The sequence below is a fragment of the Aricia agestis genome, chromosome 6 (genome assembly GCF_905147365.1).
Source record: "Aricia agestis chromosome 6, ilAriAges1.1, whole genome shotgun sequence".
Lineage (NCBI taxonomy): Eukaryota > Metazoa > Arthropoda > Insecta > Lepidoptera > Lycaenidae > Aricia > Aricia agestis.
In genome coordinates this window covers 17,460,516-17,478,464 of record NC_056411.1, presented here as the reverse complement: position 1 = coordinate 17,478,464, position 17,949 = coordinate 17,460,516, and the positions used below count along the sequence as shown (strand labels likewise).

Below are 17,949 nucleotides of genomic sequence, written 5' to 3'. Positions count from 1 at the left end.
TGCGTTAGCACTTATGACAATTATTTCTTCAATGAACGCGTTGACTTATTAGGTTTATCACAGGTTAGGTAATTACATTTTAACGAAGAAAACTTGTATTTTTGTTATTACTTATAAATTATAATATTTTAATTTACCCACCTATAAAGCCCGGCAAACCTATTGTCTATCTCGTTATATCAATAATATTATATTATCTAAAATAGCAAAAATAAAAACAAGGCTACAACAAGACTACATAACTACATACAAGAATCAAGACCCTTCAAAACTGAAAATGCATGATCGTTCGCGTCGCGCCATACCATCTGCATCGCGCCATATTATCTTCAGAGATTTATTTAGACCGGCAATATACCTGCAGCTCTTCTAATGTTGTGAGTGCTGTCCATGGGCGACGGTAGTTGCTTTTCATCAGGTGATCCGTAACCCGTTTGCTTGTTTACCCCTTATTTTATAAAAAAATATCTCGAGACCCGCCATAATTATTATTATGGGATTATTGGGATCGTACAATGTAAACGTCCTTATATTTACATCGAGCTCATCGAAGACGCCACGCGGTCGGCGACATTGTATCGGAATTTGCATACTGTTCGCCGCGCTGGGTACTGTCTCGTCTCGTCTCCAGTCTAGTCTCATGGAAAATAATATTAGCATTCGTCTATCGTGTTATTGTTTACACGTTTACCGCAGTATGTTGCACTTGTACCATCAAATACTTCGATAATCGATCCATAGGCATGGCTTAATTTGGTGGTTGCTTTTTATACTAACAAACATAAGTAATATTGTTTACTAGATATAGTCAGGTCTGAGGTCGAGTAGCTAGAAAGAAATTCGTAGACCTATCTCTTTCATTCCCATACCAAAAAAAGCTATGCCATAGCGTGGAGACGAAGACATACAAGAGTTGAGTTTTGGCAACGGGTCAATGTAAACTAGGACGAGTCGGCGCATGAGTACCGAAAACTATTCCACCCACTGAGGTAGTAAGTATACGTAGTACATACTATGTCAGTGATTCCACCTCAATTTTTTTATGCGATCCTCTTCAAATTGCCCTCCTGATGATATAAATGCATGTTGCCAGGGCGCAACCCGGTGCCATATTGTTTAAACAAACATTGTTTAAACAATTGCAAGGAATTGCTATTTTTCAACCGAACAAAATTTTTATAAGTATATTCTTTATTGAAATAGCAATAAAAAGGTCCTATGACTTTTTACGATAAAGTTAATATTTTTAAAGATATGAATTTTTAAAGGTTCGATCACAAACCTCAAATTTAGGTACTTTCGACCGATGAAAAATATATTAAAATTTACCTTACGTTATACCACGATAGGTACTGTCTATTGTAGGTAAGCGTTTAAAGTTTAAACTCAACTTGGTCAGGGCTTGCCATGCTTGATCCCCTCTTATCTACGTAATATAGTGATAAGGGCAGTGTGGATAAGAGTTTCGTTTAAGAAAATTGTAGGCTCCTGTAACTATACAGCTCCAGGTTGTGGAAAATTAACACTACATTCATATTCCATACAAATATATTCATAAATGCGACAGTGTGTCTGTCTGTTACCTCTTCACGCCCAAACCGCTGAACCGATTTCGCTGAAATTTGGCATGGAGAAAGTTTGAGTCCGGGGAAAGGACATAGGATACTTTTTATCCCGGAAAAATGTACGGTTCCCGCGCGATAAACGAATTTTGGCGCAACGGAGTTGTGGGCGTCACCTAGTATTTTATATTTTTGCCATTGAACTAATGCAAAAATCGGACAAGTGCGAGTCGGACTCGTGCACGAAGGGTTCCGTACCGATACAAAGCAAAAATAGGCTAAAAATTGCGTTTTTTGTATGGGAGCCCCCTTTAAATATTTATTTTATTTTCAGTAAGTATTTGTTGTTATAGCGGCAACAGATATACACAATCTGTGAAAATTTCAGAAATCTAGCTATAGCGGTTCTAGAGATACAGCCTGGAGACCGACAGACGGACAGACAACGAAGTCTTAGTAATTATAGGGTCCCGTTTTTACCCTTTGGGTACGGAACCCTAATAAAAATTAAAACATTCTACATATTGAATGATTTCTATTGTCTCTATATTGAACTTTTTACAAGTGAATAGTGATAACTAAAATAACGTGGCATGGGGTTCCAAAATGAAACTACACGATTTATACAACACATTTCTTAATTATCAAAATAAATTTAATACCTAAAATAATAAAACATTTCATCTCATATAAATAGTGTAGGTATAGTATTTCTGATTCCATATAATTTCTTTACATGATGCACAAATAGATGAAGCTACATGCGTCTAATTTCAAAGTCAACACTTCTACAAAATTACATTCGAGAAAACATTTAAATATTGTAATTTAAATTTGTAACATAGACTGTGACGTAACGGGCACCCTCTTGTTTTGCGAGCGCGCCAATTTGTGGCTCTACGATATTTGTAGACTGTGACGTAACGGGCGCCATCTTGTTTTGCGAGCGCGCCAATTTGTGGCTCTACGATATTTGTGCTAATATTATCGTCAATGAAATAAACTTTCTTTTTTGTAATATATTGGAAATAAATATGTAACGAGTTCATAGTTTAGTAAGCGTGGTTGGCGACGAAGAGGCCGGCCTGTGCGCCGACTCCCGCTACGGAGCCAGCCACGTACTTGCCCTGGGCCGCTTGGCCGTTGGCCTGAAAAAAAGAAAACAAATCGTTATTTAGTTTCAAGTCACTGAAAACGGTAGCTGAAATTAAGCGGAATACATTTCAGAGCTGCCAGCTCCAAAATATTAGTCTACTTGATCTAATCGTATTAGAACATGGAACATTTTTAGTTAAAAATATATCATCTCTATCGTCTCGTAAATCTGCGTAGAGATGGCGCTTATGTTTTCTGCAAATTAGTTACGCAGCGGCGTAAAAACCATTGTAAGCTGTTTGCGCATCTCACCTAGGGATGGCGTTTACCTCTCTGCTTTTATTTGTCTCAAAATATTATATATTTTTTAATGTCAGTATTTTCCCACTGAGGTTCGCAGAAAGGCCTGCAATAGCAGCAGCAGCTGGCGTCAAGCGAGATTCACTCTTATTGCACAGTCCTCGTGACTGTGCAATACACTTTACCTCACTCAAATCACACTTTACCTTAGCACGCGCGATGAGCTCGTTCTGGCCAGCGGCCACATTGTCCTTCTTGCCGGCCCAGGCGCGGAGCACGGAGGCCTGGAGCGCGCGCCCATAGCTGAAGGTGAGGGCCCACGGCCGCTTGAGGTCCACAGAATTGATGGCGTTCAGGTGGACTGATGCCTCCTCCTCGGATTGCCCACCGGACAGGAATGTGATGCCTGTAACATATAATAGTTATTTATTTTATTTATTACCATTTACCACCATTTCATAGACGCTTTTCCTGTAGTGCGGGCTACACGCTCGCGGCCCGGAGCATCTTGTCTTGTATGTAGACTAAAACCGCGCGTGGGTGGCAACTGGCAGCACGCATAACAGGAAAAGCGCCACAATACGTATGACAATTTTATCACAACAAGCTTAGCGTAACCACCAAAGAAACGATTTATTTTTTTGAATAGACAATGACAGATGGATTTTATTATTGTTTGGTTTTCGTATTTAATATCATAAATACATAATTGTAATGTCCAGTGCCGAATTTATATTTTTTATGAGAGTAGGCCACTTATTTCCGGCGCCCTATGTATGTAATCTGTAGGGCCTCTATGAACGCTGTCGCCCCTCGGCCGTGGCCTATAACTGCCTTTTATAAATGCGGCTAGCTAAGGCTGCTATTAGACAATTCTAAGGCTGCGTTTCCACCAGAGCTGAGCGCAGCTGTGTTGCGAGGAATGTGTTTTTGACAACCAATAGAATCGCTTCATTGACATGACTTTGCCATGACATCGCTCAACGCGACGATGCTATTGGTTCTCAAAAACACATCCCTCGCAACACAGCTCCGCTCAGCTCTGGTGGAAACGTAGCCTTACAGGTTAGAGTTATTTGAACAGTGGTTTGAGCGCTCACCGGGCACGGCGGCGGGCACGGTGCGCAGGAGCGCGGTGACGGTGGCGCGCGCGACGTCCTGGGGTGTGTACTTCTTGGGGCAGCTCTGGCCGGCGGTCACCTGGAATTGATGAGGAAATGTTAGTTACTACACAATTACATATTTGACAATATGGTAGGTACTCGTACCTATAGATAACACATTTTACAATATGCAAAACCATAAACAGTAAGAGCCAGTCCACACTTCGCGTTGCGTTGTTTTACATACGAATAACCAAGGTGGTTTCATCGTACTAATTTGGTTCGAATCAAGATCCTGAATGACGAAAGACGTCTACTTCAGACGTATTTTCCCTGATCGAATGTGAAATCACACCCAAGGTCCTGGTATCAAGATACCAGGGCTGCAGCACTCACCATGTTGGGCTTGAGCAGCGTGCCCTCGAGGTATACGTGGTGGTCGTTGAGCGCCTTGTACACCGCCGCCAGCACCGTCTCCGTCACCTTCTGCGCGCGCTCCAGGTCGTGCTCACCTGGAGGCAGGTGGATAAACAAATTTGAAATTAGTATATGTGTATAAGAGTAGAGAAATTAGTGAATAATTCCCTAAGCCCGGGCGCGTACTAGCGGCCAGGTCGCGACGGCCATCGAGATAATCACCTTAGTATAAAACCGCCATAGACCACGCTCACCTGGCCGCACGGCGGCCAGTGGCCACACCATACTTTCGATGGCCGCCGCGACGTGGCTGCTAGTGCACGCCTGGCCTTACAGTTACACCTAGCTTGTAATAAAACTCTCGAAAACGCTGTGAGATCGATGGCGAATATATTATATTATCAAACAACAAGTCATCAGTGGGATGTAAGTGTATTCACAATCTGCTCTTACAAATGGAGCAGCAGCAATGGGGATTGTCCATTTTTTTTTTAATTTTGCTCATTACAAAAACATTTCGAGGAATAAGGTCAGTGATCGTTTTTCTGTATATAAACGAAAAAAATACCCATTAGTTACTTATATTTTTGAACAAATATGTTTAACCTTTGTTTGACCTTCAATGGCGTTAAATAAGCAATAAATTCGTCCAACATTACGTTTCGAACTTTTGGTAAGCTTCTCGTATCAGCTTTCACATAATGAGAACTTGCATTTGACGAACCAGCCATTATAAATAATATTGAAAGGAAAAAACATACTGCAGAGGTCAATTATTGGCCGCCGATGATGACGTCAGAGCGAAACTTTAAAAATTTATTGATAAAAAACTAGCCAATGAATTTCAAAATTATTTAATTTATATTCTTAAAATACCCTATTTTAACGAAAAAAAATATAAAAAGTACATGTGATTTTTTTTGGACAATGCCCATTGCTGACATCAGAAGTACTCACCATCAGGCAGCACCTCGGGCTCCACAATCGGCACGATGCGCTGGCTCTGGCAGATGGAGGCGTAGCGGGCCAGCACGTTGGCGTTCTCGAGGATGGCCTGGTACGAGGGGGTGTTCTTGCCGATCTTGAGCACGCAGCGCCACTTGGCGAAGTGGCAGCCGTCCTTCTTGTACTGGGCGCAGCGCTGGGCGAGGTCGTCGAGACCTAGAATGAGGAATAAAGGAATTTTAGTCGGTTCATAAAAAACGTAAAAAAAAAACTATCCTGTCTTTTTCTGGAAATCAAAGTATTTATCTCCATATTAAATCTAAATTGGTTCAGCGGTTTTTCCGGGATTCAAAGTATTTCAGTTTTTAAGGGTGAAGTGGCAACATATGGACAAACATTTATAACAAGGGACCTTAAGAGGAGTCCACACCGCCCTTTTTTCCATACAAACGTTGTCCCCTGTTTCCTCCCTGGATAATGCTAGTAGAGTTATAATTTTTTTCCTGAATATCTACGGCCACTAATACAATGTCCCTATGTTTTCTTTTTTTTCATAATTTAATTATTAAATAAGATATGAATGTTCAAAAACCCAAAAAAATGGCCAGATTTTCCGCTGTGTTCAAACGTCCAGAAAACAGATTTGGCTAGATTATACAAAAAAAGCAAAACATAGGAACACAGCTCAATCCTTTTTTTAATCTTTAATGAAAAAACTACTTAAATCGGTTAATTTTTGGAGAAGGAATCAGGGGACAACGAATCGTTGATTTTCTGGATTTTCTGCAGTTGTCTCTATCGCGTTCTGCGGTATAGGCTTGAGGTAAGGGAGACAGCTATAGATATTACACGTACTTTTTTTTCATTTCTCTAGCCCCTGGTGTATCCTCTTAATATGCTACGCCAGGCATGTAACGCATCGCACATTGAAGAAAATTTCCTATTTCAAGATAATTTAATGAGCATTACTTGTATGATGTTCCTCCGAAAATATTCCACAACTTAGCAACAATTTACCTACATCAAATTCTATTTAACTTAATGAATAGATAACTAATAGTGTACTTAGTTTAAGACGGTCAAAGTACAACACTTTGGTCTTTGAACGTCCGTTGACTGTTTATTGATAACTAATGAATCATTGATAACATTCAAGATAATTCAAATCGAGACGAATATAACTAAAACCCTTTATAACAACGAAAATTTATAAATACTTATTCTTAACAAAAATATTTAGGCGGCAAAAATCTATACAATAGGCCTGCTTGATTTTTTCTGGCGTATTGGTAACATCTCATGGCAGACAAAGCCGAAGAGCTGGCCTTTAATAGTTAAGTAAAAATTTTACTAGCATACCTAAGTGGAAGGGGCTTTAGTTCTATCACTTAAGAAAGTTATAACGACCATTAATTAGAAGTCATTACATGACCATAACATAATCCTATTTTGGTTCTAATATATTTTCACTATGTTACATCCAAGTTAGGTTTCTTGTTGCTGGGCTAATTTTATACCACTCAATGACTTGTGATATCCATATTTTTTTTCAGATAACATTGCAAAACATGTGCTTATCACAGAGCAGTGTTAATATAGTGTAGATAATGCTGCCGAGCCCCCAGTATCGTGATGATAAAAGGTCTTGAATAATGATGTAAGAATTTCGACATAATATAAACAATTAAATAATATTATAATATTCTACACATAATATTATGTTTCCAATAATTCATTCCCACGAGCGTGAAAATCAATATAATGTAAGCACGGCTTAGGAGCAACTGAAATTGGAAAGTGAAGAGGCAATACAATGCATTTTGAATGAGCCATTCAAATTCATAAGCCCAAAACAGCCTAAGTGGCAAGTTTGTAACTTTTATGTGTCTTCATTTGTGGTTAATAAAGTTTAGTATTAAGAGTCCGGGTGCCATCGAAATTCTCATACAAACGTAATACCAAGATTATTTCCTATACGAGAATATTTACCATATTTGAGTTATTATATTCAGCTTAAGATAGTAATTACCTAAGTAGTAAATATTCTCGTATGGGAAATGATCTTGGTATTACGTTTGTATGAGAATTTCGATGGCACCCGGACTCTTTAAATGGTTCATTTATATTGCTACTTGCTAAACAGTAAACATCTATATTGGACTTCATCACCGCGAATTTATTTGATCAATTTAGCCAGTATCAAAGTTCATATTATTTAACTTTGTACACTTGTTTGGTGTTAAAATGGCGAATACTATTCAGGTCAACGTAAACAACTATTTTTATCATGGTCAATGAATACAAGATCACTTTAAAAACATGTTTATTTCTCTCTAATAGGCAAAAATGTAGGTAAAGTATTATTTAAATTCAGTAGATTGTACCTATGCCTAGCACAGTGGAATAGTCAAATGTATAGACAAAGGAAAACAACAGATCCTAAGTACCTACCAGAATTTCACATTTTTATGGATTGTCAAAAATGAAAAATAGAATTTATAAATCCGGAGTTACTGTGAACAAGTTTATTTTGTACCTTATTGCTGAAATAGCAGTAGGGCATTGCTGGTATAGTAGTAATGGTACGTGTACCGCATTTGACAACGATTGGGAGAGATTACCAAATGTATCTTCCTCGATTATCTTTGCACACGATATTTACGTGTGCATATTATCTTGTCTTATTCACATAATAATATAATCTTTGGACTGTCATCATAAGGATAATGTCTTGATATTGTCACAATAAAATGCTTTTGATCCGTTGCAAGATGCCGACAACGTGGTACTGTGGTGGTCCGTTACAAATTACAATCTGTTAACAACTGTCAGCCATTCAAATAAAGCACTGACCTCCATTATACAAGTAGGTACGCTGGACTTATGATACCCATATATTTCCAAAGAGTGGCATAACACCACACAAACATAACTACTGACTTTATTTCACTGACCTCCATTATACAAGTACGCTGGACTTCGATACCCTTTGAAATGACTACTGTTTTTTGTGCCTATTTGAAGCGGAATCAGCGCCCCCAATGCGGGGGAAGAGAACTAAACCTGACTTAACTTGCAAATGGCCACTTAATCGCTATTGGTTGTAGAAACTAGTATTAGTTCCAAGTACTCCCACTACTGCTATCAGCGCCAATATGGCGACTATCAAACGTCACTTTTACGTCAACTACTCACTACATTGCCTTGAAATAAATATAATTAATATTTCATTTCATCAGTGGCGGTCCTATGAGGGTGGCAAACAAGGAAATCGCCAGGGGCCTCGCAAAGAATTGCCGCCCGGGGCCTCGCAAAGACCTGCAGCCCGGGGCCTCGCAAAGACCGGCAGCCAAGGGCCTCGCAAAGACCTGCCGCCCAGGCCCTCGCGCAAAGATTTGCTGCCCAGGGCCTCGCAATGACCTGCCGCCCATCAAGACCTTCCGCCCGAGGCCTCGCAATAAGTAAGGCGGCCACTGCATTTCATTACATGTTTCATTTCATCATCCACCCACCTTGTGTGGTGCACTCGTCCTCCGAGCCGAACAGCGGTACAACACCTTTGTCGACCTTGATGCCGGGGATGATGCCCTGCTTCTCCAGCAGCTTCACGAACGGTGTACCGTCGTCGGCCTTCTGGTACAGCGTCTCGTGGAACAGGATCACGCCGGAGATGTTCTCGGCTACGCACTGGGAAGAGAAGACAAGTTCAGAAGAAGTGAAAAAAGAAAATACGTGTGGCAGTTGGACTGCCGCGGTAAAGCTATTGTATAGAATTTTTTAACAACTTGTGCAATCAAAATTCGCATACCTACGTATAGTCGCACGCACGCAAACACCGGGGCGAAAGCTGGCAACGCCGCACCGACCGGCACAGCGGTGCGGCGTTGCCGCTTGGAACGCCGCTTGGTCGGAGTGGGGTGTGTTAGGATTTTTCGTTATGGAATTTCTTGATTCGGTCGCCGCGATCAAAGCCCGCCATTTAAAAAGCTATGCAATTTGCAACGCCGCAAAAAGGCGAGGGAAATTAAATTAAGTAACCATTAAAATATGTCCCTGAGTGCGGCCCACTGAGGTAGTAAGTACTACGTAGTACATACTATGTCAGTGGTGCGACAGGTATCTTTTATATTATACCAAAGTAGTACAAAACATTTCCATAATTCGTAATCTAATAATATTGTAGAGGGTTGTGAATACCAAATATTACAAGCCTTGCCAAACTATTTGAGGAAAAAAAACCACAAATTTTAAATGAAATGGACTAAGAATAGAATTCTAATTCATTTATTTTAGCTTGCAGCAAAATTATACGTAAGGATGAAAACGCAGCGTAGATATGTGACCTGTTAATTGCTATCAAGTAAATAAACAGTAATTCACTTCAATCTTTACAATAAATGTAGATTATTACGAAATAATACTTCAAAGTTATCAGAGGGTTATAGGATAATAAAGTTATACAATTAATATAAATTGTAGGACTAATATCATGAAAAAAACGTAATGGTAAATTTATAATACTGAATTTTGTAGTCCTGCACTTAATTGAAGCAAAAATAGTAGTAAAACAATATATTGTTAGGTCTGTTATCAGCTTAGCAAGTCTACCAAAACTTGTGCAATTTTAAAACCGCGCACTGTAGCTGAACGATAAAATTAGACGTATAATAACCGATTTCTGGGATTACTGAATTTTATCTATTGGCTAACCTGATGAAATCTAATCAAGAACACTGTTCAAGAGTGAAGACATAAACTCCTGTCAAAAATCCTCGGAAACCGGGCTTAAGTTTTACTTATGTAAGAAAGTTTTAATGTTCATTAGCTTCGAAAAGGCTCCAAACATACATACCCTGTTTTGAGGCACAATTGTTCAGACGCTAATATCTCGGTGTTCAACACTCACCGCATTGGCCGTGAAGAGCAGCTGGCGGTACTGGCGCCTGTTCTCCTCCGTGTTCTCAACACCGATGTCCGTCAGACGCTTGCCCATCGTAGCTGAACAAGTAAAACAAGGGTAAATATTGGCACCAAAACTGATCCTTGTAGTACACCCATAGACTGACCCACCATAGTAGCAAGATTCTCGATAAGATAGAATATAAAAAATAAACAAAATTGGCCCTAAAATTATCCCTTGTGGCACCCCCAATACGAAGAAAATAAAAAAATAAGATTTGAACAATTTTGGGGAACAACAGTCTAATATAATATTATTTTATCAAAATACAAACTAAAGATTTTACTTTCTTCTTCACTTGGACACTGTTGCGCACATAACTGTTTTTATTTCATTGTTATACTATTTTAAAATCAGCTGTGAGGCCCATATTATGTCAATGACCTTCTGTGCAATGAACATTGAAGTATTTTAGTTTGTGATTTTCCTTCCACATTCGTACTACCTCAAATTTAAACCTGATATAATGCAATAAGCTATAGAGCAGTGTTTCCCAACCTTTTTCCGCCACGGCCCCCTAGAAAATCAGGCAGTTTTCACGGACCCCCTTAATAAAATAAACAGCAAAAAAATTGGTTTATGTATGGTCTAGAGATAACACTTCGGATCCTCATAAAGAGGTCTGCGGACCACAAGTTGGGAAAAACTGATATAGAGCATCAAATAAAGCCAAGTTTTAGAACCTGGCTTATGGCATGGTATTAGTACCATGTCCATTCTGTGTATCAAAATCAGAAAGCCAAAGGATTCTGGATGATACTGGTACATACCAGTGGACTCATCAGCAGCGAGGATGCCCTTGCCCGGAGCCACGATCGCATTGGCGATCTTCTTCAGCTCCTCCTGTAGCTCGGGGGTGGGGTAGTTGAAGTAGGTGGTCATTGTGGCTGTAACACGAACGTGATTGTAAGAGATGTTACATTACTAATAATTATAACTCCCATACCGGTTTCGGTGATGGTGGCCGGTTGTATTGAAACCAGGCCAGTTACGCAGGAGTAATTTTATAGTGCCCAAGTGCGTGCGCAGTACACAAATTACAATAATTACTGTATGGTTGCCTGCTGTAAGTTGTAACAGTTAATAGACTGAAGTCTGAAGTTCTGTTTTGCCTTGTGCTTGTCTATATTAGCATACTATAGTTCCATAGTTTGACGACCTCTGTGGCTCAGTGGTGAGCGCGTCGGTAGCTCAAGCCGGGGGTCGCGGGTTCGAATCCCGCCGACGGAACAAAACGTTTTCAATGTTCCCGGGTCTGGATGTGTATTAAATATGTGTATGATATAATAAAAATCTTAAATATAATAATAATAATAATATATAGTATAATGTATAGTATAAAAATATTAAATATTTCCGTTGTCTGGTACCTGTAACACAAGTCCTTTAGGTACTTAGCACGGGGCCAGACTGACGTGGTGTGAAGCGTCCATAGATAAAAAAGAAAAAAAAAAAGATAGTTATTATTATTTCATAGACACCTACTTTTAGAATTGTCGGGCTGATAATGATAATAAATCTGACCTTTAGTATGTGCCCAAAACAAGATTTGGTGAAAAACACATTCTTGTTTTTGAAACAAATATGAACTTACATTTTAAATGTTAAGGATTTAAAAAATTTACAGTATTCAAACTGGTTTGAATATACTTTATTTGGTGGGTGTGTAACAATTTATTTATTAATGAAATTCAAGTTGCTGACGTAAACGGTAAAACAGACACACCTTTGTAGTTTTGTGAGATCAGTTATCGCCAAGAAAATTTACTACAAAGAATAAAATCTAAGGAAACGTAACTCCCATATTTCAACCGTTTTGAACACATTTTGTAAATTCGTGGAACAAATTTTTTGATGCAGTTACTCTTATTGATAGATAAAACCTTAATAATTTTAATAGTCAGTAAATTAAAAAAATATATATAATACTTATATTAAAGTAACACATTATGCTGATAGTTAAGTATGTAATAAATGGGAAAACTATGTCTTGGTAATTAGATTAATAATCATAATTATTGTGTTTATTAGACTACGAATAATAAAAACTAGAAAATCATAATCAATATGAATAGAAATATGAACGGAATGTTTACCATTCTAGTACAAATAGAAAATTATAGAAGCATTTTTTACCCCTTGTCCCAAAACCTGGCATCCATCCTGATTCTGCAGATTTTTTTGCCTTCTTTTTTCCTTTTGCCATTTTCACAGTTAATTTTGGTGCCTCTAATATTTTAGTCCTGACTTTACATATTTTTATGCATCTTTGTTATTTAATTATTGAAACATGTTTCTCAAAATTGTTAATTTTGGACTGTCAATTCTGTTTTCAACATTTGACAGGTAATTAATTTTCCATCAAAGTAGGTTTTATTCATGAATACTCATAGTAGAGGAGGGGAGGGTGCTATTTTTGTAGTCAGTTGAGCGTCATGGAGACTAAGTAGGTTTTGTACATTAGATAAAACTGATTAAAAAATAATAAGAGCATTTTTTATTGTAGTGGTGGGTTCAGAAACTGCAGCCATTTTAAAGTTTTGAAAAAGAAAATATATTCAGAAAATTGCTTATTTAAGTCAGTTATAAATAATATATTTTAGACAGCAAGGACTAAATCATTTAGTGTGGTGGAAAATATGAAGCTTTACCTACTTTTTTATATTTTAAAATGTAAATACAGGCTTACCAAACCTTTGAATCGTCAGTGGCTAATTGGCTAAGTATATATATGGAAGCTTCTTTGGGGTATACTAAACATCCAGTATCTTAATCTGACAGATCCAATGACATTCCAATGTAATAAAAAAAAAATTGAACCCACCACATGAGAAATCTGATTTCTATACCATGATAACTAGACACATGTCGGAAGCCTATACAAGCTTAATCTGACACGCTGGAGAGTGGAGCTACTCCCGAAATCCCCTCCCCAACTATCAGAAATATTGGTTTCAAGTCACGAGTCATGACCAACATTTGGATTGATTTAGTAAACTTAATTTTAAAGACAAGAAATTAAATGTACAATAATTTATTGCATTCTTATTTATAAATAATTAAAAATATTAGAAAAATGTGATAGCTATTTACTACATTTACTTCATTAATTTAATGATAATTATTTTGTTTTATTGCAACTGCAACCTAATACTGTTTTTGTCATTATTGCTTTGAATTTCATCATCTGAATTCGTCATCTTTGATTATTAAACAATCAAACTTCAAAGTTCATCATAATAATTATTTAAGAGATTGCTCTTAGGAAAAAAGTAATTTAGAAATTCCCCTTTTAAGTTAATACTTACATATATTACTTATATAATATCATGCTTGTAATAATACAAAAGGTGACAAAGTTAAGAACTTCAAGTAAATATTATTTCATTCAGAATACTACCCCTTCTTTATTTCATGAATTTATTGATAATAATTAGTACTAAGTTTTTTGGAATTAAATCCTAAACGGCAGACTATTTTTGTTTCTGAAAAGGTCACACTGACCTTGAAAGGTCACAAAAATACGCCGCAAAGAGATGAAGCACGTTTTACAGTGAATATAGTACAAACACATTATGAATTTAGCCTTGGAACACAACCAAGTTTCTATACTATAGTATAAAGAGACATTTGTAAAGTATTTACTCTATTAGCTTATCTATTCTAATAACTAATAATGATGTAAACATTTCTGCAATTAGATTTTTATGATATCACTGTAGGAACCTAAGTTTTGATTTCATGAACTTAACTTTTTATAGAAGAAACTATTAAAAATAACATTTTTATTCATTAGAATTTTCAAAGATTTCTTAGAATTTTCTAAATGTTTTCCATGTTTTTTTGGTGCAATAGAAAACAACACATGTAATATTGAAAGAATATTTAGCATTTTTGTTCATTTCTAAATACTACAGATATTATCACATAAAAGATCATAAAATAACATTTTTTATTATTACATCACCATACTCACATAAGCTTTAAAAACTTGAAAAAGCACAAAATAACACAGATTATTATCAATTATTAACATAAAAACACATAATTTTAATTAATTAAATACTTATTACTTACATTTATTATGTTTTTAATTATGAACTCTAATCACTCCTCTACTGCTCTACAGTGATAACTGTCAATTGTCAAAAGTATCGGGAAATTCTACTTGCACACGAGGAAAGGTCAAATGAAGGTCTTGTTAATCATTGATGACAGTTGACAGTGGGTATGACAATTATTGACAGCTACAATAGGCATTCCACTGACGTGATTCTACTCGTATAATCTATCTTTTTTATTGATTTAGTTAAAAAGTTTTAAGTAACAATAATTATTATTTTGTTTTTATTTAAGAGGTCCCAGTCTCTGATAACAATCAACATAAAATATAACTGCTACTGCCATCTAGCGGAGTAAACGTGAATCTTTGAACCAAGCGTAAATCTTAGATATTTAAAGAGATGTCGCTTTATTTATCGTAAAGCGCCATCTAGTATTGAATAGAATAACCATAATTTGTAGAGTTTACAGCTCAGAAAGATAGAGCATTCAAATCCTAAAAATCCCCATCCCCATGTGCGTGGTTTTTTAAAGAAAGACCGGAAGTTGCAGCGCCGTAGTTATATTTTTATGAGTGTAGAACAATTTTAGCTTGGCTGGGGCACTGCCGTGTCCCCAGATTTCCGCCGCCCCAATGTGCGACATCTGCCAGGTATGACGCTGCTAGTGCTGCCTATACGGCCTATTCATAAATCCAGGGCTGGAAATTTGTAACAAAATAAAAACATGTTTTATGTAAAACAAAATTTATTATACGGTACCAACATGGAGCTACGTACCTTTAATTTGTATCGATATAAGTACTACTTAATTACAGTGTAAACTCCATGTAACGTCACTCTATTTAACGACAAACTCTCTAAAGCGTCGAAATCAATTGACTTTGGTTGGTTTAGCTTGTCTACCATACAATGGCATCTCTACATAGCATCACCGTAAGTATATTGACGAAAAAGTATTGATTTTTCTTCTCTCCATTTAACGACAACTCCAATGTCATAAAATGCACGGTCCCTTCAGTGTCGTTATACAGAGTTTACAGTTTCGTTATTGTAATATAGCCCTCTATAATTATCACAATAATGATGACGTCAGTGGATGAAGCAGGTGAATAACAATTTAAAATTGCGTTTTTTTCGAATAAATGGAGGCTTTAGGACCGGGAACATGATTTAAAATAAAAAAATGTGGATTTTATGTAAAGCCAGATAATAATAATACTTAAGATAATAATTATATTATACCTGAGTAGGTAGATGATGAAGTAGGTAAGTTATAAGGTTTGATCAAATTATAAGAGAAAAAAAGCAATAGGTAATTGTTCGTACGTTAGTTGTTACAAAATGTTAGATATCTATTATCTGGTCTGACCGTCTTTAATTATTCTATAGAAAGCTTTATTGTGAGTTGTAACCTAAAATCTGTGGTTGTAACAATTACAACTATTCTGGATAATAAATATTAAATACCTACGTTTACATAGAAAAGTGTTGCGGCGTTATAATGTGATAAATTTTTAAATGAATCCCTCGAATCTGAACTTTATCTGCTACACAAGAAAACACATATTCGTCAGACTTGGAATTCTATATGGCATATTAATCCGGCGAGATGGCCTCCAGTGCGGTCCTCCGGTGCGGTCCTTCGGTGCGGTCCTCCGGTGCGGTCCTCCGGTGCGGTCCTCCGGTGCGGTCCTCCGGTGCGGTTCTCCGGTGCGGTCTTCCGGTGCGGTCCTCCGGTGCGGTCCTCCGGTGCGGTCCTCCGGTGCGGTCCTCCGGTGCGGTCCTCCGGTGCGGTCCTCCAGTGCGGCACCGCACCGTGTCGTGTGGCAAGGCTGGGATGTCAATTACTATCGTTTCCCTCATCTTCAAGTCTCCAACAATGTAATTAAATGTCGTATGTCCACCTGCCTCCTGTCAGTATTTTAACAACCTTTTAATAACACCATAATATCTTGATCACGTAGTTAAATACAAAAGGATCCTTTCCTCACTTTCCCAGCGGGACAGACGTTTGAACCGATGCCAGTCCTCAACAAATAATACCCAGGGACGAGACCAATTCTTGAATATAATATAGACCTCGATTTTCTAAGCGGGGGAGGCCAGCCTTTGAAGTATTGTATATCATTCGACGCTGGTAAATCATAATATACCAATCTTCGATCACTATTATCCACTGATGTATCTTTATTAACATATTCTGGCAAACTTTTTGGTCCTCTTTTAGTAGCACATTGTACGCATAACACAGCTGCGAGAAATAAGAATATGGCAGCTGACATGGTTACACTCGTTAAGGTGAGGATCACAACTGTTTTGGTTCACACAAAACTGGATTTTTATATGCTAATGTCGGTATAACTGCACCCACGTGACACGTCAGTCTATAGCAGTTAGAGGTTATATTGTGTAATACATACCCATAAAGCATCGATTTAAAAATATATCTCTTTGAGGCCTTCTTACACAGAATTGATATACTTAAGTTAAAGTAAGTAAACCAGTAAATCGAGGATGTATTAACAAGAATTAGGAAACTAAAGTGGAAGTGGACCGGTCACATAATAAGAGGCACTGAAAAGTAGACCAAAAACGTAGAGAAATAGAGGAAGGCAGTTCCAGAGGTGTCATTAAAAATGACAGCAGGAAAAACTTGGACAAGGACAGCGCTAAACAGAACAGAATGGAAAGAAATGGAGGAGGCCTTTGCCAAAGGGCAAACAGACCGAGTGGTACTACTGACCCGTTAAGAGTCAGCGGGTTAAGCTAAAAGAAAAATCCAACAAGTCTGAAAATAAAGCCTATAAATATAATAAGTATACTTAAGTAAACTTGGGTTAAAATATAATATCAGATTATGTCACAAATATTATAATTCTGAAAAACAAGAGCGACAACTGCATGATATTAAAACCAGGTTTTATTTTTACCTTTTTTTCACGGGGATATGTTTTATGTATCCTCGGCAGATTGGGGATATCGGCCGGGGTATGTGGGTCTCCCCTGGCGGTCTATCCACTAAAGCCCCATGGTGCTTTACTTACCGCTTAAGGGGAAGCTGAGGGTACGATAGAACCTACTGCAAGTCTACAAGCGGTTGTATTTTTAACCTAGATCCGTGCTAGTCGCCCCAAGGTCCACCTGAGCCATACTAGATTAATTTACATTAAATCGCCCAAATCGCCCGCCTCCATTAGCGTAATTTAAGAAAACTTGAAGTAGCAAAACAGTCATCCCGTAACGCGTGCTGAGCTAGTTTGATTAGGCGAAGCCAAACGAGCGTAATTTGTGAGTTGTGACTTGTGAGTCGCAGAATTTCGGCTGGCTGAAATTCTGCTGCATTCAGTTTCATACAAAAGTCCTATTTAATTCACACGAGCGCAATTTTGTGAGTCATGATTTGTATGCATGGGCGCCGGCAGAAATAATTTACAAGGGGTGCTGATTTTAGTTTTCTTTCTTTTCTTTTTACTTTTTACGAACAACAGTGACTGTCTATTTAC

At 37.7% G+C, this 17,949-nt stretch overlaps 1 protein-coding gene across 2 annotated transcripts; it reads right to left on the bottom strand.

Annotated features, from left to right (window-relative positions):
- Positions 1–2,185: 2,185 nt before the first annotated feature.
- Positions 2,186–14,590, bottom strand: LOC121727763 (fructose-bisphosphate aldolase). Of its 2 annotated transcripts, XM_042115750.1 has the most exons (9): positions 14,460–14,590; positions 11,153–11,269; positions 10,329–10,420; positions 8,935–9,109; positions 5,435–5,638; positions 4,457–4,572; positions 4,058–4,157; positions 3,164–3,363; positions 2,186–2,710 (listed from the first exon to the last, which is right to left on the bottom strand). In XM_042115750.1, exons 2-9 carry the CDS (start codon positions 11,262–11,264, stop codon positions 2,615–2,617), a joined length of 1,095 nt encoding a protein of 364 aa, XP_041971684.1. In that variant the 5' UTR covers positions 11,265–11,269; positions 14,460–14,590; the 3' UTR covers positions 2,186–2,614. The 2 variants fall into 2 exon arrangements, with proteins under 2 accessions (XP_041971684.1, XP_041971683.1); XM_042115749.1 differs by lacking the exon at positions 14,460–14,590 and having other exon boundaries at positions 8,935–9,107; positions 10,327–10,420; positions 11,153–11,264.
- Positions 14,591–17,949: the final 3,359 nt, after the last annotated feature.

Coding starts and splice junctions, on each gene's coding strand:
- LOC121727763 (XM_042115750.1), bottom strand. CDS start 11,264: ATGACCACCTACTTCAACTACCCCACCCCCGAGCTACAGGAGGAGCTG. Junction 9,110..10,328: donor TGCTCTTCACGGCCAATGCG/GTGAGTGTTGAA, acceptor TTCTCTTCCCAG/TGCGTAGCCGAGAACATCTC. Junction 5,639..8,934: donor GGACGAGTGCACCACACAAG/GTGGGTGGATGA, acceptor TCCTCATTCTAG/GTCTCGACGACCTCGCCCAG.